The 22,600-nt window shown below is 39.4% G+C and overlaps 1 protein-coding gene and 1 long non-coding RNA gene across 3 annotated transcripts in view; one reads left to right on the top strand and one right to left on the bottom strand.

Annotated features, from left to right (window-relative positions):
• The first annotated feature begins 4,632 nt into the window (after positions 1-4,632).
• On the top strand, positions 4,633-20,990 carry LOC134294164 (uncharacterized). The gene is made up of 2 exons (XR_010001138.1): positions 4,633-5,360; positions 20,612-20,990. It is a non-coding gene; the product is annotated as an uncharacterized LOC134294164 (long non-coding RNA).
• dnaaf8 (dynein axonemal assembly factor 8) overlaps positions 20,448-22,600 on the bottom strand; it is a 31,561-nt gene continuing 29,408 nt past the window's right edge. For both annotated transcript variants that reach the window (XM_008121025.2, XM_008121026.2), the window contains exon 11: positions 20,448-20,759. In XM_008121025.2, the coding sequence (XP_008119232.2) occupies positions 20,753-20,759 (7 nt within the window). In that variant the 3' untranslated portion in view covers positions 20,448-20,752. The remainder of the gene's footprint in view (positions 20,760-22,600) is intronic.

The raw sequence follows: 22,600 nt of genomic DNA, 5'->3' as shown, positions 1-22,600 counted from the left end.
TGCATTTGATTTCCCAGTTAACACACATATAGTATCTTTGCAAACCCTGACAAAGCCATCTTCTTTTCAGCCAGTACTCAGAAGACTCCCACACACACTCAGAGAAACCAGTTCAAATGGGTTCTCCAGCAGCAGGACAGCAACAGTTGCAAACCAATTCCCAGGTCCTTGCAAACTCAGCCAATCGGCTTCATGCATTTGATTTTCCAGTTAACACACATATAGTATATTTGCAAACTCTGACAGAGCCATCTTCTTTTCAGCCAGTACTCAGAAGACTCATACACACACTCAGAGTAACCTGTTCAAACTGGTTCTCCAGCAGCAGGACAGCAACAGTTGCAAACCAATTCCCAGGTCCTTGCAAACTCAGCCAAATGACTTCATGCATTTGATTTTCCAGTTAACACACATATAGTATCTTTGCAAACCCTGACAGAGCCATCTTCTTTTCAGTCAGTATTCAGAAGACTCACACACACACTCAGAGTAACCTGTTCAAACTGGTTCTCCAGCAGCAGGACAGCAACAGTTACAAACCAATTCCCAGGTCCTTGCAAACTCAGCCAAACGGCTTCATGCATTTGATTTTCCAGTTAACACACATATAGTATCTTTGCAAACCATGAGAACTACAACACATAAAAGCTGCTTTTACAAGATAAACAAGATAAAACCAAGTAAGTACATCTAAATTGCACATTTTCCATAATCACTTTTTGCACTGTACTACTGACACAAGGCTTGGTCCCAGTGCCATTTTACTTGCTGATTTCTGCAACTCCCAGTGTTTTTAAGGGCATCGAAGCTGGCCGTATGTGTTGTTCATGTTACTCCATACAGAGCTCTGGATATAATGTGTATTAGACATGTCCAAAAAATCGTTTTGAATCGTATATCGGAATTATTTCGGATTGTTCTCCCTTTTTGATACGCATTCCGAGACATTGTCTCACAGCACAAGCAGCAATGTAATTCGAACCATTGTTGGCCCATTCTCTAATTGTCTCTTAATGTTTCATTAATTTCCCCCCCAATTTTTTAAAATATATATTTAAAAATATTTTAATTTTTTTTGTTTCTGCAACCTACCTAGAATGGGAGCTTAGCGCAGCCTAATATGGCTGCCGCTCCCCGGCCAATCAGAAGCTTCCGCAATGGACACAAAGGTGGGGGCTAGGGTTGATGAGGATAGCTCAAGAAATGAGGGCGGGAGAGCCCTGTAAAAGCCCCCCTCCCCGGTTCCTTTTTTTTGGGCGATTGCGCATGCGCGTCTGCCATTTTAGAAACATTTAGAATCATTACGAATTTTCGGAAATATCCGAAATTTTGGGGTGAAAAAAATCAGAAATACTTTCTATATCGAAGCGCCAGTGCCTCCTACTTTAGAAACGAGAATTGAAACACTTTTTGCATCGATCAAACAAGCCTAGTATCCATGTGCCACTTTTCTCGTGCACGGATGTAAGACACCAACATGACTCTACCCATGCCCAAGCAATTTAGTCATGATACTTTCCTGTTACTTGCTATCCGGGCAGTGTGCTTCTGACCATAATGGCTGCGGAGTTAAATAAGAGCCAAAGGGAGAAGAAAGAACGAGAATCCTCCTGGAAATGACCGAGCTGCAGGGAAGGCATGGGTCGTTGCCAGCGGCCTCCATCTGCTGCCAAACTGCTTCTCTCCTCTCAATCCTGGGCTTGACAAGGCTTTATCTAAATGGATTGCGGCATTAAAAATATAATCTTTCAAAATGCATAGTAATGATCGGTTACGTAAGACAAACTCTCGAAACACTGTCCTCGTTCGTCCAGCGCATTCGGAGGGGAAGTAACAGAGAGAATTCCAAGAAAGCGATAAAACAAGCCTTTTATTGTTATTGTTGTAGTACCTTCACTCACTTCCTGAAACCACTGCAACTGCCACAAATGACTCATCAAGACCAAACTTGGATCACAAAGCACCCATGACCCACTCTATACCCTGCTGAAGTTTGGAGTACGATGGACCTTGGACAATGGGAATTGCAATACCTTCACTCACTTCCTCAGAACATTGCGATCCCTACCAATGCCTCGACAATACCAAACTTGCCACATAGTTACCATGTCCTACTCTACACCTGGGTGCTGTTTGGAGGGGGATGGACCATGAACGATAGGACTTGCAATACCTTCACTGACTTCCTGAGAGCACTGCGACTCCCACCAATGACGAATAACGACCAAACTTGGCACTTCCCTCACTTCCTGAGATGACTGCGAACCCCACCAATGTCTCATCGACCAAACTTGGCACATAGAGCCCCCGTCACCTGCTCTACACCCTGGCAATGTTTGGAGGGGGATGGACCATGGACGATAGGACTTGCAATACCTTCACTGACTTCCTGAGAGCACTGCGACTCCCACCAATGACGAATAACGTCCAAACTTGGCACACAGAGCCCTCATCACCCACTCTACACCTTGATACGGTTTGGAAGCGCTTGGACCAAGTACCTTCCCTCACTTCCCGAGATGACTGCGAACCCCACCAATGTCTCATCGACCAAACTTGGCACATAGAGCCCCCGTCACCTGCGCTACACCCTGGCAATGTTTGGAGGGGGATGGACCAGGCATGAAGGGACTTGCATATGGGAGTTGTACTTCACCTGCACCCACTGATCTCAGCTGACATCGGATCGGGTCTACACTTGGAACATTGCCAAACAATGCCTTTCTCAAATGACTGGGTCCCCAAGCTAGTTAACTAAATAATAATTAAAATACCTTTATAAACACAAGCAAAGCTTTGGACGGCAGGCACAGGGCGAGGGAGGAGGCGGGAAAGGCGGCGGCACAAACCTTCCTCGGAGGTGGAGGAGAGGCCGGATAAATGCCTTCGAGGGGCCTCATGTGGCCCGCGGGAGGTAGTTTGGGGATACCTGCTGTAGGCTATATTTCAGAGAAAGGAAATGTCAAAACTACCGCTGCTGAGGATTCCATGCCTGAGAAAATCCTTTGAAATTCATGCATCGTTACCCTAGCTGTAAATTCAGTTGAAGTAGGATCGTACTACTGAGGAATATGGGAAACCAAGGCGTCTTTTGTGCAACTGATCCCCCCTCTCCTTCATGTTGTACATGTTCTCTTGATACAGCAGCAGGGGTTGAGTGTCGTCGATCAGAGAGATGCCCCAAGGCTCAGCTGTGGATGAATAAAAGTGGCCACAACCGAGAAGCCCCAAGCCTGTGCCTTTTTTTGTTTCTTTTAAAGGACAAAAACAAAACAAAACTCTGTCCCCTTGAAAGAAAACCGCGAGAGACGTAGCGTGTCCTCGCCTGACACCGCTTTTGCAGAGGTGGCTTGCCGAAAAGAACGGGTAGGCATGGAACAGCTTAAGAGAACACCTGGTGGGCACATTATTGCCTTGCGCTGGCTTACCTTAAAGTGCAGGGTGAGATTTCGCATGTTCTGTACATCTAGCTCTGTCATTGAGAGGATCCGCGGCTGAGCTCTAACACCCCGTTTTGAACAGATTTGGGGACTGTGTGTTACATGATTCAATGGAAGTGTTGAGTGGTTTTAGCTCCATTAAAATCACAGGATCGGAGCCCAGCATGCCTCGTTCTGTCCTGCTTTGTCTTTCAAGAACAGCCTTAAAACACTGTGGTAAGTAAATGAAAACTGCTCTGCTTCAGCAAAACATAAAGTACAGAACACTCAGTGGAATAACACAAAAGGAAGCAAGGGCGTCTTAGGGCAAGCACAGTTCTTAGTCTCTGATAAATTCCCAAATCAAATAGCAGTCTTACTTCAGACAAAGAAACAGCAATAAATCTTTAGGAGCAGTTCCCCAGATTCAGACTTAAAGCAGGCACAAGGGGAGGGAAGGCTTAGGCATTAGAGTCAGTTTGTTCCCAGCAAGAGCTGGCTGCACCTGCTTCTGCTTTATAGCCCAGAGTCCCCTCCCAGTCTCCTCCTCAGATTCCAACTCACCCTCAGATTCAAATAGTAGTCTTACTTCAGACAAAGAAACAGCAATAAATCCTTAGGAGCAGTTTCCCAGATGCAGACTCGAAGCAGGCACAAGGGGAGCGAAGGCTTAGGCATTAGTTTGTTCCCAGCAAGAGCTGGCTGCACCTGCTTCTGCTTTATAGCCCTGAGTCCACTCAGAGCTGCCAGGGCAGTTCCCAATTACTCAATTATTCTAGCTGATTGATGTCTTTGCTCTGTTTCCGTTCGCCTCTCCTGAAATGTGGGTACTTGCAAAATCTCCTCCTCAGATTCCAACTCGCCCTCTGATTCATGAACACTTTCCTGCTCCCCTTCCTCTTCTGGAGAAGAGGAATCCCAAACACGTTCCAAAGATCGAATGAAAGACAGATGGGCTGAAGACGAAAGGAAGAAAGGCTCTTATTCACCTTGGCCAAAGCAGATACCAGCAGAGCCTTATAAAGACTAATATAACACAATACATGTCACATAATAGAAGGAAGCTTTACAAGTTGTGGTGCAGCCTTCCTCCTGTGGAATGGGGCAATGCACATGATGGCTATGGTGCCCAGATTCTAGGACACTGTGGCACAGGTTGGTGAGCAGCCAGCTGCAGCCAGCTGCAACAAATCACTCTGACCAAGAAGAGGTCATGAGTTCGAGGCCAGCTCGGAGCCTGTGTTTGTCTCTGTCTTTGTTCTATGTTAAGGCATTGAATGTTTGCCTTATATGTGTAATGTGATCTGCTCTGAGAAGGATGGAATATAAATACTGTAAATAAATAAATACAATAAATAGACTGGGGGCAACTGTGTAGAAGGTGTGGGCCTCCTGAATGCCTTTTTGGTTTATTGTACATGTGATCCCGGCCATGAAAGCCTTCGACAACACATCCAACAGGTTCTATTCTGTTATAGGGTTTAGTGCTCTCTATTTTGTCCAGAGATTTTATCGCAAGAGGCAAGTAGTCTAGTATTGTTGCCTTGGGCTCAAGACACGATGTTGTTCCTTTCCTGACACTCTCTAAATGGGAAAGAAGGTCATTCATGGACTATTATTTGTGTTGGTTTCACACTGAGAGAACGACGGGAACGGAGAAGTCCAAGCCACATTCACTGTTATCCTGATAGAATTGCGATTTGCCCCAGCTTCTGCCAACCTAGCAATTCAAAAACATGCAAATGCAAAGCGTATCCATAGCAAAGATCTGAGCGTTGCTCCGCTGATACCATTTGAGTGCCTTCCTGAAGGCGATTGTCTGTTGCCATGGGTTTCTTCAAGGCTTCCTTCGTCTTTGTAATAAAGGTGACATGAGGCCTTCCAGTGGGAAACGCCCTCCCGACAGAAAGTGTGGGCCACAAATAAACTGATCCAAATCAAGTAAGTAAGTAAGTAAGTAAGTAAGTAAGTGCCGTATATACTCTAAGATAAAGTAAGTTTTTCAGCCCTTATTTATGAGCTGAAAAAGCCTCCCTCGTTGCTTGCAATATAGGATCTATTTATCTCTCATCTTGCCCTCCCTTATCTGTGTTTACGTTTTTGTTACTTGCAATAGATTATATATTTATCTCTCATCTTCCCCTCCCTTATCAGTGTTTACTTTTCCGTTACTTGCAATATATATTTATCTCTCATCTTCCCCTCCCTTATCAGTGTTTACTTTTCCGTTACTTGCAATATATGATATATTTATCTCTCATCTTACCCTCCCTTATCAGTGTTTACTTTTCCGTTACTTGCAATATATGATATATTTATCTCTCATCTTACCCTCCCTTATCAGTGTTTACTTTTCCGTTACTTGCAATATATGATATATTTATCTCTCATCTTACCCTCCCTTATCAGTGTTTACTTTTCCATTACTTGCAATATATGATATATTTATCTCTCATCTTACCCTCCCTTATCAGTGTTTACTTTTCCATTACTTGCAATATATGATATATTTATCTCATCGTGCCCTCCCTTATCAGTGTTTACTTTTCCGTTACTTGCAATAGATGATATATTTATCTCTCATCTTACCCTCCCTTATCAGTGTTTACTTTTCCGTTACTTGCAATATGTGATATATTTATCTCTTACTCTCCCTTATCAGTGTTTTGTTTTCCAAAGCCTCCCTCGCTCTCAACCAAGGGCATGTTTTGAAAAGGGAAAGAAGCCCTTGCAAGTCAGGAAGAAGGATGTATATATACCCATTGATCTTATAAAAACATTTTCCCCTAAAATATTTGTTAATCTCTGCTACAGATATATAGGGTAGGCATTTCTCCCTGCAAACCTTCCCTTTGTACCTTTATATTTGTATCTATCTATATACATTAATTTTATATGGGAATTTCTCCCTCATATGTTTGCAAGTCTTTGCAAATCCTATAAACATATGGATATCTAGAGATTTCAATGTACCTGTATTTCTGTATCTATGTGTATAAATTATTTTATATATGAATTTTCGCCTCACATGTTTGCAAGTCTTTGCAAACCCTATACAGATATAATTATCTATATAGAGAGATGTCTAGATAGATATATATGAATATAGATATATAGGGGTTGTAAATATTGCAGGGGAAATGCTTCTCATGCCACCAGCCGAAGACTATCCATGGGGGGCTACTATAGCACGAAAGACCAGTCAAGGGGATGGCGATAAGGCAGCTGTAGTGGAGACCAACATGTGGAACTCTTACACTGTGTGCAACCATGTAGAATCTCAGCTAGAAAAAGATTTAAGAGAGAAAACATCACTTTGTTGTGTCTAGTTCTGTTTTCTGGGACACATAAGTCAATGGCTGGTCTCCTTTGGAGATGTAACGCCTGTCTGAAATCCAAAACTCTGTTTGTCTCTCCGAGCTTTGTTGCTTCATGTTATCCAAATCAAATTCCTTATAGTGAAAGAAAAAACAAATCAATTCTCTTAAAAAAAGAACTGGTATGTGTCAGGGAAAGACTTTCTAGCAATGGTGAGTCATTGGCCTAGACCCAGAATAAAAAAGAGAGATTTCTTGTAGGCAGCATATGATATATTCAGTCTACGAATATTCATTCAGACTTGGGCGGACTCTTGAAAGTGATGCCGCCGACTCTCCTCCACCTCCAGCTCTCGAGGTTTTGAGAGCATTGAATTGCTTCGACTCATTTCTTGCATGAGTTGTTTTCACAGGTGAAACAAAAGCTTGGTAGTCAGCCTTGTCGGTTTTGCAGGAGAATTTGGGAAGTTTTCATTAACTGCCTAAAGCAGGGGTCCCCAAACTAAGGCCCGGGGGCCGGATGCGGCCCATCGAAGCTATTTATCCGGCCCCCACGGCACAAAGGCAGAAGGGGGTTGGGCTAAATGACGCAAGGGGTCTCTTCTTCTCTTACAACCATTATTATTATTATTATTATTATTATTATTATTATTATTATTATTAACATTGAGGCTGGGTGGCCATCTGTCAGGGATGCTTTGTTTGTGCTTTTGGTGCACAAAGGCAGAAGGGGGTTGGACTAAATGGCCCAAGGGGTTTCTTCCAACCCTCTTTATTATTATTATTATTTTATTATGAAACAGCAAACAAGATAGATATGCTGGATTTCATTTCACCAAATCACAAGTCAAACACTTCCCAAGTGTCTAGGACTGTGTGATGTATTTTCGGATGATGCGCGCAGATCCCAGCAGGGTGGCCTTTTGCAGTTGGCAGATCGTAATTTTGTCAATGTCTATTGTTTCCAAATGCTGGCTGAGATCTTTTGGCACGGCACCCAATGTGCCAATCACCACCGGGACCACCTGCACTGGTTTCTGCCAGAGTCTTTGAAGTTCAATCTTGAGGTCCTGATAGCGGCAGAGTTTTTCCTGTTGTTTTTTGTCAATGCGACTGTCACCTGGGATGGCAACATCATCTGTCAGGGGTGCTTTGCTTGTGCTTTTGGTGCACAAAGGCAGAAGGGGGTTGGACTCAATGGCCCAAAGGGTCTCTTTCAACCCACTTTTTTATTGTTGTTGTTGTTGTTGTTGTTATTAATTATTATTGCTCGGTGGCCAACTATAGACCAGCCCTCCAACGGTCCGAAGGATCATGAACTGGCCCCCTGTTTAAAAAGTTTGGGGACCCCTGGCCTAAAGCAATGATGGGCAACCTTTTGCATTCGGTGTGTCAAAATTCACCAAAAAACCTAGCATGACTTGAGTGGTGTGTCACTCCGAGAAAAAACCCATAATTTCACAATATATATAGCTTAAATAACAAAAATATATAATTGTAATATATAACTGTATTTAATAAATCAAAAACTATTTACTACCCTTATTTCCATGTACAACAATCTATGGCACCTCTTGCAGTTTCCACGCTGATTTCTCTCTATTGTAGTTTCAATATAGTCATGAATGATGAATAATAATATAACAATATAATAGTAATAATAATATAATAATTTACTACAATAATAATAGAATAATAATAGAATGATATCACACACACACACACACACACACACATACACACACATATATATATATATTTCTCTCTATTGTAGTTTCAATGTAGTCATGAATGATGAATAATAATATAACAATATAATAGTAATAATATAATAATTTACTACAATAATAATAGAATAATAATAGAATGATATCTCACACACACACACACACACACACACACACATATATATTCTCTCTATTGTAGTTTCAATGTAGTCATGAATGATGAATAATAATATAACAATATAATAGTAATAATAATATAATAATTTACTACAATAATAATAGAATAATAATAGAATGATATCACACACACACACACACACACACACATACACACACATATATATATATATTTCTCTCTATTGTAGTTTCAATGTAGTCATGAATGATGAATAATAATATAACAATATAATAGTAATAATATAATAATTTACTACAATAATAATAGAATAATAATAGAATGATATCTCACACACACACACACACACACACACACACATATATATTCTCTCTATTGTAGTTTCAATGTAGTCATGAATGATGAATAATAATATAACAATATAATAGTAATAATAATATAATAATTTACTACAATAATAATAGAATAATAATAGAATGATATCACACACACACACTCACACACACATATATATATATATATATTTCTCTCTATTGTAGTTTCAATGTAGTCATGAATGATGAATAATAATATAACAATATAATAGTAATAATAATATAATAATTTACTACAATAATAATAGAATAATAATAGAATGATATCACACACACACACACACACATATATATATATATATATATTTCTCTCTATTGTAGTTTCAATGTAGTCATGAATGATGAATAATAATATAACAATATAATAGTAATAATAATATAATAATTTACTACAATAATAATAGAATAATAATAGAATGATATCACACACACACACACACATATATATATATATATATAAAAGAGTGATGGAATCCCGGCAACCAACAAAACAACAAAACTAAAGGCTCCCCAACCTCGAAATTTGATAACACAACCCATCATCCACGCCTCCAGGTTGATACAACAAAAAGAAAAGAAAAATAAAGTCCTAATTAGAGGGAGAGGAAGACTTGTTTTTATCCAATTGCTGCCAGTTAGAAGGCTGACCTTGGAGGAGTCTACAGACAACGCCGGCTCTTCGGCTTAGAAATGGAGATGAGCACTGGACTTAATGTCAGGGGAAAACCTTGACCTTAACTACCACCAATTCCTCAATACTTTATTTCCCATACCACCAAACTTTGCCACAGCAACGCGTGGCCAGGAACAGCTAGTCTATATATATAAATGTAATGTGCATAATTCCCATGGACTAAACAACAAAACCACTGGACCAAATCACACCAAATTTGGCCACGAAAGACATAGTCATCCAATCAATCTGCATGCGGCAGCGTGTCAGCAAAAATGGCTAGGCGTGTTAGTGCTGACACGCGTGTCATAGGTTGGCCATCACTGGCCTAAAGCTTAGCGTGCTTTAGATATTAAGGAGTGAGAGAGACCATATTGGGGAGAGGGATTCTGGGTGTTTAAGTTCAATAAAAGGTAACATTTCATGCTCATTGACACTGGTGGCATCGGCAATAATCCTACAATTCCATACTTGAAAGACTTTTCCTCCCGTTTTTGCAAACTTCTCTTGCAAAACCTATTGGCTGCATACCCCGCAGAAGGTAAACATATGGCCAGAAACCCTACACTTGCAGAATCAGACATATTGCTGGCTTAAGTGGTTTGAGTTTTGGATAGTTTTGTCATGGATTTTTGAGTTTTGAGTTTTGTCATGGATTTAGCCTACCTTACAAGGTTGGTAAGTAGACCACCTTGTAGGCCCACCTTGTAGGCAGGGCTTGTGAAGATTTGTAAAGAGGCACCATGATGGAATGAGTTGACTGGAAAAGGCATGTGGCGACAGCTGATTGGCTGAGCCAGCCAGGAGCCAGAATTCCGATTGGCTGCTGTCTCTAGCTTGGTGCTAAGGCAAACGGTTTTAACTGCCGCTTGCATCTCAGAGAGGGAGGAGAGCAGCTGACTGAAAATATTGATAATAATATTATAATGTAATACAATATTATCCTAATAATAATATTATACAGTAGAGTCTCACTTATCCAACATTCATCCAACGTTCTGGATTATCCAACGCATTTTTGTAGTCAATGTTTACAATACAGTAGAGTCTCACTTATCCAACACTCGCTTATCCAATGTTCTGGATTATCCAACACATTTTTGTAGTCAATGTTTTCAATACATCGTGATATTTTGGTGCTAAACTTGTAAATACAGTAATTACAACATAGCATTTCTGCGCATTGAACTACTTTTTCTGTCAAATTTGTTGTATAACATGATGTTTTGGTACTTAATTTGTAAAATCATAACCTAATTTGATGTTTAATAGGCTTTTTCTTAATCTCTCCTTATTATCCAACATATTCGCTTATCCAACGTTCTGTCGGCCCGTTTACGTTGGATAAGCGAGACTCTACTGTACATCGTGATATTTTGGTGCTAAATTTGTAAATACAGTAATTACTACGTAGCATTACTGCGTATTGAACTACTTTTTCTGTCAAATTTGTTGTATAACATGATGTTTTGGTGCTTAATTTGTAAAATCATAACCTAATTTGATATTTAATAAGCTTCTCCTTAATCTCTCCTTATTATCCAACATATTCATTTATCCAACATTCTGCCGGCCCGTTTATGTTGGATAAGTGAGACTCTACTGTATAATAATATTACTGTAATTATATATTATCTATTAAATGTAATATTACTAATAATATTACCATAGAATGATATAGTACAATATAGTAATTTAATGCTTAAATTGCGCTATGCTAATAATATATTGTATGTACATTTGATTTGTAAGCCACTCTGAGTCCCCTTCGGGGTGAGAAGAGCGGGATATAAATGTAGTAAATAAATAAAATCAATAAATAAAATGGTCAGGAAGGAAATGGCTGCCATACTCTCCGAAACCTGATTATTTATAAGGCAAATTAGGCATATTTAAAGAGACTGTTTATTTCCTCTGTTCTCTGTGTGTATTCAGAAAGACTGCTATATATATTGTTGCCCTGTTTGAACTTTTGAGCTGAAGTAAAGATACTGTTACTTGTTACAAAAGCCTGAGTGACATTTTATTATACTGCAGGGTTTATCTTGCTTCAGTAACTGTGGTAAAGCTTCTATTTATTTATTTCTACAGCCCTCAACAGCAGCCATTTTACATGCCTTGCTTGCAGCAGCTCAGCAGAGCAAGGGGGAGGAGCAGCCAAGCAGCCATTACCATAGGTGCAGGCTGATTAGCTGATGCAAATGAGAAGTTGGCGGAGCCAAAGTGACAGTTGAGTCATGCAGCCAGAGAATTCTTTTTCAGTTAGAGTTTGAAAGTCAGTTAGGAGTTGGTGTTTTGGAATTCATTCAGTTGGGAACTGTGTTTTGAAATGAGAAGTTGGCGGAGCCAAAGTGACAGTTGAGTCATGCAGCCAGAGAATTCTTTTTCAGTTAGAGTTTGAAAGTCAGTTAGGAGTTGGTGTTTTGGAATTCATTCAGTTGGGAACTGTGTTTTGAAAAGGAAGCCTCTTTGAGGAAATATAGTTAAAGTCTTCAAGAAAGAAAGGGCTGAGACCTATATTTGTTAACTCTATAGTCTAGAGCACTGCTGTTTAAATCCCAGGAGAAGTGGATTTAAAAGTAAATTGTCCTTGGTGAAGGAACATATTGACACAGAAACTAAGTTATATGAACATCCTTTGAAGAGAAAAGCATAAGCCTAATGAAACCGTCAAGCATCTTTACTGTTCAGTGTTAATGAAACCATCACACATATTTACTGTTCAAACTACAAATAAACCATCATTTCTTGTTTCTCCTCAAATAAAATGTCACAAATCCTGGGCTTCTAAAAAAGTTGAGAAACCCCTGCTGTTCATCTACATATAATTAAACAAGGAAAAGAGCTTTGTTCCGACAGAGAAGGATGTTGTCCAATGTTAATTCGAGAGCAGGAAAGAAGCTGTGTGTTCAGAGCTGGATAAAACGGACCTCTCCAAGGTTGCGAAGTACGCGGAGAGCACAATTGAATCTAAGTACTCTTACATCGAAGCACACATAATTATAGGTTTGAGATCATTCCTGATAATGCTTGCTTTGAGGGGAGATTAATTATAGAGATAAATCAGGTTGTCGTACCAACTATCAACCTGGCACGCACGCTGGAAACGGATTCCTAATTTTTGTTTGCAAACCAAGATGATTTCAAATGTCATGGAGATCTGGGATTTGAAGAAACAGCAAAAAGTACCGTATATACTCAAGGATAAGCCGAGTTTTTCAGCCTTTTTTTGAGCTAAAAAAGCCTCTCTCGGCTTATAATGGGGTCAAGATCAAGTAGCAGTGGGCATGGATAGATCCTAAGTAGCAGTGGGCATGGATAGATCCTAAGTAGCAGTGGGCATGGATAGATCCTAAGTAGCAATGGTCATGGATAGATCCTAAGTAGCAGTGCTCATGGATAGATCCTAAGTAGCAGTGCTCATGGATAGATCCTAAGTAGCAGTGGGCATGGATAGATCCTAAGTAGCAGTGGGCATGGATAGATCCTAAGTTGCAGTGGCCATAGATAGATCCTAAGTAGCAGTGGGCATGGATAGATCCTAAGTAGCAATGGTCATGTATATGCCCCAAAGTGTGCAAGAGCAGCCGAGCCTCTCTTTCCTTCTCGCCTTGGTGCTGATGCGTGGGATTCCTTGTTGATGGACATATGTCACCTCTATCTGCTGCCGACCTTTGGCCCATGACATTCGGAGAGGTCTGGACGCAACTCATCTCCACACAGATGGTGTTTTGATCTCCGCTAGATGCTCTGAAGCCGGCCAGGCGAATGGGCGTGGGGATATATTTATTAGCGCTTTGATTTGCCTCAGACGCTTCCAAAAATATTCCTCGGGGTTGCGAGCAAGTGATTCATCATCGTGAGTCACGGCAGCATTGATTACGTCGGTTTTAATTCAGGAAGCCACCACTTGGCAAGGCAAGGTTGACTATTATTTTACCCATCGTGTTGCTTTTTTCATCCCACAAGAATCTTTAAATGTCTGCAAGCATGTCACCCACAAGACGGGATCACCCCAGAAAAAAGAAATATCCAATCAGTGCCAAACATAATAATAATCCCAGGCAACTGAAGGATTGAAGAGAAGCAACTGCAAGAGCTGACACGATACAAAGATTTAAAGACTCTGGCACAAGCCAGTCGAGATGGTCCCAGTGGTGGAGTGACACAGAAGACGATCTTTTTGAGAAGATGGGAGGGTTAGACTAGAGAAAATGACTTTGAGATGTGTTTACAAGTCCCCGTTGCTGTTCTTCTCGCCCCAACTTAACAGGCAATATTTGATGAGTGGCAACTTGCCAGCTGCACGACATCTGCCAAAGGATGCATCTGTTCTACAAGTCTAAATGCAAGCGGACTTCCGGACAAACCCTCTGGTGCTGGTTCTCTTGGCTTTGTGCTGAAATGGCACCAGCTTTGCAGATCCATGTGCTATGAACCGTGAGAGCCGTGAGGAGAAAACAGAAAGGCAGACAAGCTAACGTTGGGTGACAGAGGGTAGTATCTGACAGACCGAACCTTCACCTGGAGCTATAGTTCTCATCCCGTATATACTCAAAGATGAGCCGAGTTTTTCAGCCCTTATTTATGAGCTGAAAAAGCTTCCTGGAGGCTATTGCTTGAAATATGTGATCTATTTTTCTCTTACCCTCCCTTATCAGTGTGTTTTCTTTTGCAAAGCCTGCAGGCTATTGCTTGCGATATGTGATCTATTTCTCTCTTCTCCTCCCTTATCAGTGTGTTTTCTTTTGCAAAGCTTGCAGGCTATTGCTTGCAATATGTGATCTATTTCTCTCTCCCCCTCCCTTATCAGTGTGTTTACTTTTGCAAAGCCTGCAGGCTATTGCTTGCAATGTGATCTATTTCTCTCTTCTCCTCCCTTATCAGTGTGTTTACTTTTGCAAAGCCTGGAGGCTATTGCTTGCAATATGTGATCTATTTCTCTCTTCTCCTCCCTTATCAGTGTGTTTACTTTTGCAAAGCCTGCAGGCTATTGCTTGCAATATGTGATCTATTTCTCTCTTCTCCTCCCTTATCAGTGTGTTTTCATTTGCAAAGCCTGCAGGCTATTGCTTGCAATATGTGATCTATTTCTCTCTTACTCTCCCTTATCAGTGTGTTTTCTTTTGCAAAGCCTCCCTCGCTCGTAATCAAGGGAATGTTTTGAAAAGAGAAAGACACCCTTGCAAGTCAGGAAGAAGAAAAATATATATTCATTATGAAAGCATTTTCCCCTGAAATATTTGTTAAACTCTCCTACAGATATATAGGCATTAACCCCTTGCAAGCGTTTGCCATCTCTATGTACCTTTATATTTTTATCTATCGATATACATTAATTTTATATATGAATTTTCCCCTCATATGTTTGCAGCTCTTTGCAAATCTTTTATACATATAGATCCATGTACCTGTGTATCTGTAGCCATACATATACATTATTTTTATATATGAATTTACCTTTATATGTTTGCAGGGCTTCGCAAATCCTTTATACATATAGATCTATGTATCTGTATATCTGTAGCCATACATATACATTATTTTTATATATGTATTTACCCTTATATGTTTGCAAGTCTCTGCAAATATCTATTTAAAGAGAGATGTCTGGATAGATATGAATATATTCTTACCTACCTATATATAGGGCTTACAAATATTACAGGGGGAAAATGAGCACACAAACATATATATATCTACAGTAGAGTCTCACTTATCCAAGCCTCGCTTATCCAAGCCTTTGGATTATCCAAGCCATTTTTGTAGTCAATGTTTTCAATATATCGTGATATTTTGGTGCTAAATTCGTAAATACAGTCATTACAACATAACATTACTGCGTATAGAACTACTTTTTCTGTCAAATTTGTTGTATAACATGAAGTTTTGGTGCTTCATTTGTAAAATCATAACCTAATTTGATGTTTAATAGGCTTTTCCTTAATCCCGCCTTATTATCCAAGATATTTGCTTATCCAAGCTTCTGCTGGCCCGTTTAGCTTGGATAAGTGAGACTCTACTGTATATATATATATACACACATGTCTAGATAGATATGAATATATAGGGCTTGCAAATATTGTAGGGGAAATTCACACACACACACACACACAGAGGGGGGAATTTGCAAACATTTCAGGGGGAAATGCATATGTGAAATTAGTATCTATAATTATATCTGCATTGTTTACATAAGCATTGAATGTTTGCCTGTTACGATGTTGGAAGCCGGCCTGAGTTCCCATGGGGAGATAGGGTGGGATCCAAATGAAGTTGTTATTATTATTATTATTATTATTATTATTATTATTATCATCATTATTATATTATTATTTTATTGTTGATACCATATTGTTTTTGTTGCCCCTACTTTTCCACTTATAGAGCTAGTTTATTGTTTTTCTTTGAAATACGGTAAATATTCAAAAAACATTTAACCTACTGATGCCTCGATTAATGAAATTTTACTGGTACCTATTTTTATTTTAAATAAAATAAAATTTCCCACCCTTGGCTTATAATCAAGTCAATAAGTTATCCCAGTTTTTTTTGTGGTGAAATTAGGTGCCTCGGCTTAGATTCGGGTGGGCTTATATTCGAGTATATACGGTACATACAGGGCACCCTTGTCCCAGTGATTTCAGTGGAATTGATTCGGATACGATTATCTCTGGATCTGACCTAATATTTCGATGTTCACATGTGTTCATATATATATAAACAAGCAGTCGTGATCATCATCACCGTTCTGCACATATTCGCCCCAAATATGCCAGTCAGAAAAACATTTTATTGCAGCAAGGTGGGTAATAGCAACTGTAATGGTCCGAAGGCTCTTTCCGCTGTTTCGCTTTGGTCCTGAATTTGTATTCCATCACGCTCACAGTTTTCTGCATGTTAAACATTTGGGAGCCACTGGTCTGAAAAATTAGGACTCTTGCTGGGATGGATTTGAAATTTCCAAACTTGGCTGTATTGCAAATTTTTGAGAAGGTCAATAGATGAAGCTGCTAACGGATGGGCGAAGATATTCTGCAATGCCAACAAACACAATCTTCCGTTGCTGGTTTCTTCTTGATCTCATGTGTGATTGATTGCTGACAGATGGCAAATACCACGATCAATTGAAATAATAATAATAATAATAATAATAATAATAATAATAATAATAATAATAATACACAGCAAACAAGATAGATATGCTGGATTTCATATCACAAGTCGAACACTTCCCAAGTGTCTAGGACTTTGCGATGTATTTTCGGATGATGCGTGCAGATCCCAGCAGGGTGGCCTTTTGCAGTTGGCAGATCGTAATTTTGTCAATGTCTATTGTTTCCAAATGCCGGCTGAGATCTTTTGGCACGGCACCCAGTGTGCCCATCACCACCGGGACCACCTGCACTGGTTTCTGCCAGAGTCTTTGAAGTTCAATCTTGAGGTCCTGAGAGCGGCTGAGTTTTTCCTGTTGTTTTTCACCTGGGATGGCGACATCAATGATCCAAACTTTTTTCTTTTCCACAACTGTGATGTCTGGTGTGTTGTGTTCCAGAACTTTGTCAGTGTGGATTCGGAAGTCCCACAGTATCTTTGCGTGCTCATTTTCCAATACTTTTGCAGGTTTGTGATCCCACCAGTTCTTTGCTGCTGGGAGGTGGTACTTGAGGCATAAGTTCCAATGAATCATTTGGGCCACATAGTTGTGCCTCTGTTTGTAGTCTGTCTGTGCAATTTTCTTACAGCAGCTGAGGATATGATCAATGCTTTCGTCGGTTTCCTTGCACAGTCTGCATTTTGGGTCATCAGCTGATTTTTCGATCTTGGCCTGAATTGCCTTTGTTCTGATGTCTTGCTCCTGGGCTGCAAGGATCAGGCCTTGTGTCTCCTTCTTCAGGGTCCCATTCGTGAGCCAGAGCCAGGTCTTCTATTATTATTATTATTATTATTATTAATATTATTATTATTATTAATTGCCTTTGTCCTGATGTCTTGCTCCTGGGCTGCAAGGATCAGGCCTTCTGTCTCCTTCTTCAGGGTCCCATTTGTGAGCCAGAGCCAGGTCTTCTCCTTATCAGCTTTTCCTTCAATTTTGTCAAGGAACTTTCCATGCAATGTTTTGTTGTGCCAGCTGTCAGCTCTAGTTTGTAGTGCAGCTTTCTTATACTGGTTTTTTGTCTGCTGTGCTTTGAGGAGTTTCTGATTTTTGACTTCAATCAAAGCAGGTTCTTCACTTTGCTTTACATATTCTGCCAGGGCATTTTCTTCTTAATAATAATAATAATAATAATAATAATAATAATAATAATAATAATAATAATAATTAGAATTTTAGACTTCCATTCTATGTCTAACTTATGTTTTGTGTATTTTGATATGTATTTTATGGAAGTATGTTTTAATATGGGCATTCTATGAAGTGTTTTAAAATGATTGTGTGATTTGATCATGTGTTTTAGCAATGTTGTAACCTGCCTCAAGCTGTGAGGAGAGGCGAGTAAGAAATAATATTAAAATTATTATTATTATCATCATTTTTATTATGATACAGCAAACAAGATAGATATGCTGGATTTCGTATCACAAAATCACAAGTCGAACACTTCCCAAGCGTCTAGGACTGTGTGATGTATTTTCGGATGATGTGGACAGATCAGCTCTAGTTTGTAGTGCGGTTTTCTTGTACTGATTCTTTGTCTGTTGTGTTTTAAGGAGTTTCTGATTTTTGACTTCAATCAAAGCAGGTTCTTCACTTGCAAATCAAGAGGGGCCGCAGTACTGACTGCCCAGAATACATAGATCGAGCTGTCCAAGCAGCCATCGTCCCTTCTACTTATAAAAATCACCCTTCTCCATAAGCCGAAGCAACTAAGCATTTAGCTTGTCAAATTCTATCACCGTCGTATTTGATTTAAAAAGCTGAGAGGTCATTCGGGTTTATTATTCGGGTCACTTCAATCAGACCCGAAACCAAACAAGGATTAGAGAAGACCCAATTCTTCATATCTTCGGAAGGCTATTAAAATATTCTAATTAGGGAGACAAAATTGAGAGAACCTAGAACGGAAGGGAGAGCCTCGGGGGAGCCCGATATTTCCTTGTTATAATTGGCAAATGCAGAAGACGTTCAGTTGAGTTCCTGCCTCAAATGCTTCTGACCTTTCCATCTATACTAGATCCAGGTCACGGCGGCATCGAAATTGGGGTCGCTCCAAGACCAAAAGTTGGCTTGAAATCAACAAGTGAGGTCACAGGTATCACTAATAACAAATGGGTGTGGAAGGTGAGGAAGACCATCAGCCATTGGTCAATTTTAGATAAGCCAAAGATATATATTCTTTGTTTGCTGCGACATGCTTTTGCGATGGCCTTGCAAGTCAGGAAGAATTATATATATATATATACCCATTAATCTTATAAAAGCATTTTCCCCTGAAATATTTGTTAATCTCTTCTACAGATATATAGGCATTTCCCTCTGCAAGCCTTTGCAATCCCTATGTACCTTTATATTTGTATCCATCTATATACATTAATTTTATATATGAATTCCCCCCTCATATGTTTGCAAGTCTTTGCAAATCCTATAAACATATAGATACCTAGAGATTTCCATGTACCTCTATATCTGTATCTATGTGTATACGTTATTTTATATATGAATTTTTGCCTCACATGTTTGCAAATCTTTGCAAATCCTATACAGATATAATTATCTATATATATAGAGATGTCTAGATAGATAGATATGAATATAGATATGTAGGGCAGGAGAAATGCACATACACACACACAGATATAGAAATTTCTAGATAGATATAAACATAAATATATAGGGCTTGCAAATATTGCAGAAGGGGAATGCACATATATAGAGAGAGGATTTGCAAACGTTTCAGGCGGAAAAGCATATGTGAAATTAGTATCTATAATTATAGATCTATATCTAGCTCTGCATTGTTTATGGAAGCATTGAATATTTGCCTGTTACTATGCTGGAAGCCGGCCTGAGTCCCATGGGGAGATAGGGCAGGGTACAAATGAAGTTATTATTATTATTATTATTATTATTATTATTATTATTATTTTATTATGACATAGCAAACTAGATAGATATGCTGGATTTCGTATCACAAAATCACAAGTCGAACACTTCCCAAGTGTCTAGGACTGTATTATTATTATTATTATTATTATTATTGACACAACGACGTTGTATGACACAGCAAACAAGATAGATATGCTGGATTTCGTTTCACAAAATCACAAGTCGAACACTTCCCAAGTGTCTAGGACTGTGTGATGTATTTTCGGATGATGCGTGCAGATCCCAGTAAGGTGGCCTTTTGCAGTTGGCAGATCGTAATTTTGTCAATGTCTATTGTTTCCAAATGCCGGCTGAGATCTTTTGGCACGGCACCCAGTGTGCCCATCACCACCGGGACCACCTGCACTGGTTTCTGCCAGAGTCTTTGAAGTTCAATCTTGAGGTCCTGATAGCGGCTGAGTTTTTCCTGTTGTTTTTCTTCAATGCGACTATTGATTATTAATAATTATTAATAATAATTTATTATTATTATTATTATTATTATTATTATTATTATTGAGTTGTTGTTATTAATGTTATTTCCTAAATGGTTCTATCATAAAAAATTGCAATAATTGTATTAAAGTGCCCAAACTTTGTCATTTTGGGTGGGACATCCTGCAGCACATTTTTGTGATAGTTTTTCAATTAATATCTCATCATCAAGTCTCCACCAATTCAACCTAGTTTATGGCAGTCACAAAAACAACCAAGTTTCTGGAGTAGAACAACTACTTTTAATGTAAGGATTGCACAATTAAACAGGAAATCACACTTTCAGACCAGGAACAGATTTTTTTTCCCCCAATTTTGTTACATAGTGTTATAGAATTAGTCATCGTTTGATCTGATACAATCCCTTTTTTTTCTACTTGCAGATACTGACAAATAAAAGTTCCTAATGCTCACCCAGGAGGCAGCAGCGAAGGCTTTATTGCTATTTATGTCGTCTATCAAAATACTCTTTCAAGGAAGTTGCCTGGTGCTTCGATGTCTCCGAAAAGCCCAGGATCCATGAGTCATTTCCTGCAAGAGAACCGCATTTCAAAGCCTTTTCGACCAAGAACCTTCAAATGTTTTAGCCGCTTGCGAATTTGGATCAGCTAGAGCAGTTCCCCTGCGTATAATGTTTGTGCTTATTTATTTAATAATGTTTGTATTCCGTTGTTTATAGTTGGACAAGTAAAGCCCCACAAGTGCAGTTGCTGCGCATGGAGATGCACATTCCTAGATAATAAATTTGTTATTGAACACTAATACCCTCACCCCTAATAAAAAAAGAATTTATAGTTTTCCAAGAGATATGATGACATCGGTGGCTTGTATTGCTCAAGAGAACACAAGAAATATTAATACATACACAACATTGGGGAAACTGGGGTCCCAGGAGGGAAATATATCTATATATATAAATGAGTGGTGGCATCACAGCAACCCACAAAACAACAAAACTACAGGCTGCCCAACCTCGAAATTTGACAACACAACCCCTCATCCACGCCTCTAGGTTAATACAACAAAAAGCAAAGAAAAATAAAGTCCTAATTAGAGGGAGAGCAATAATTGTTTTTATCCAATTGCTGCCAGTTTAGAGGGCTAATCTCTGCCCACTTGGTCACCTAGCAACCAACTTAGCCAAGGGACAGCCAGGGTTCAGTTAGGGGACAGGCAGATTTAGGCCTCACTTAGGCTTCTTCCACAGATTATCTAATTTGCACTGGATTATATGGCAGTGTAGACTCAAGGCCCTTCCACACAGCTATATAACCCATTTATAATCTTATATAATCTGCTTTGCACTGGATTATCTTGACTCCACACTGCCCTATAATCCACTTCAGTGTGCAGTCGGGCACAACTGGACTTAATGTCAGGAGAAAACCTTTACCCTTTGCCTTAACTACCACCAATTCCTCAATACTTTATTTCCCATACCACCATACTTCACCACAGCAACGCGTGGCCGGGCACAGCTACTCTATATATATAAAAATGTAATGTTCGTTTTACTACGGAGTAAACAACAAAACCACTGAACCCAATCACACCAAATTTGGCCACAAAAGACAGTCATCCAAAATGTGTCTTTCAATCAAAAAAACCTAGAAAAATACAATTACAGAAGACGAGGAAGAGCCTTTCTCCCCCTAACTGCCAGTCAGAAAGGTAGGCTCTTCTGCCTTTAGGCCCCGCCCCTCACCGCCTTTAGGCCCCGCCCCTTTCGTATCCTAGCAACTCCCTCAGCCAAAAAAGCACCCAGGGCACAGGCAGAGGGCACTTATGCCTGATGCCAGTTAGAAGGCTAAGCTCCGCCCACTTTGTCTCCTAACAACCCACTCAGCCATTTAATGGCGCCCAGGGCCACTTCAATCAGGCCTCTTCCCCACTGCCTATAAAATACAGATTCTCTGATTTGAACTGGATTATATGGCAGTGTAGACTCAAGGTCCTTCCACACAGCTATATAACCCATTTATAAACTTACATTTTCTGCTTTGAACTAGATTATCTTGAGTCCACACTGTAATACAATCCACTTCAGTGTGGACTTTATACAGCTGTGTAGAAGGGGCCTCATATCATCCACTTCTAAGCAGATAATAGAAGATTATTAATATAATATGAAATAACTAGCTGTGCCCGGCCACGCGTTGCTGTGGCAAAGTGGTGGTGGTATTGGTTAAAAATTGTTGCGTTATTTGTATTTTTTTTATTAATTTTATTGCAAGTTATCTTTTTATTTATTATATTTTATTATTTTCTTGTATTATTTTTAGTTATTTTCTGTTATTATAGTATTTTATTGTATTAATTTTTTGGTGTTTTTAATTATTTTTTATTGGGTTGCTGGAGACCAAGTTGGAGGA

The sequence above is a fragment of the Anolis carolinensis genome, unplaced genomic scaffold, assembly GCF_035594765.1.
Source record: "Anolis carolinensis isolate JA03-04 unplaced genomic scaffold, rAnoCar3.1.pri scaffold_13, whole genome shotgun sequence".
In the NCBI taxonomy this organism is placed as follows: domain Eukaryota; kingdom Metazoa; phylum Chordata; class Lepidosauria; order Squamata; family Dactyloidae; genus Anolis; species Anolis carolinensis.
Note: the sequence above shows the minus strand (reverse complement) of the source record. Positions and strands in the feature narration are given on the sequence as shown.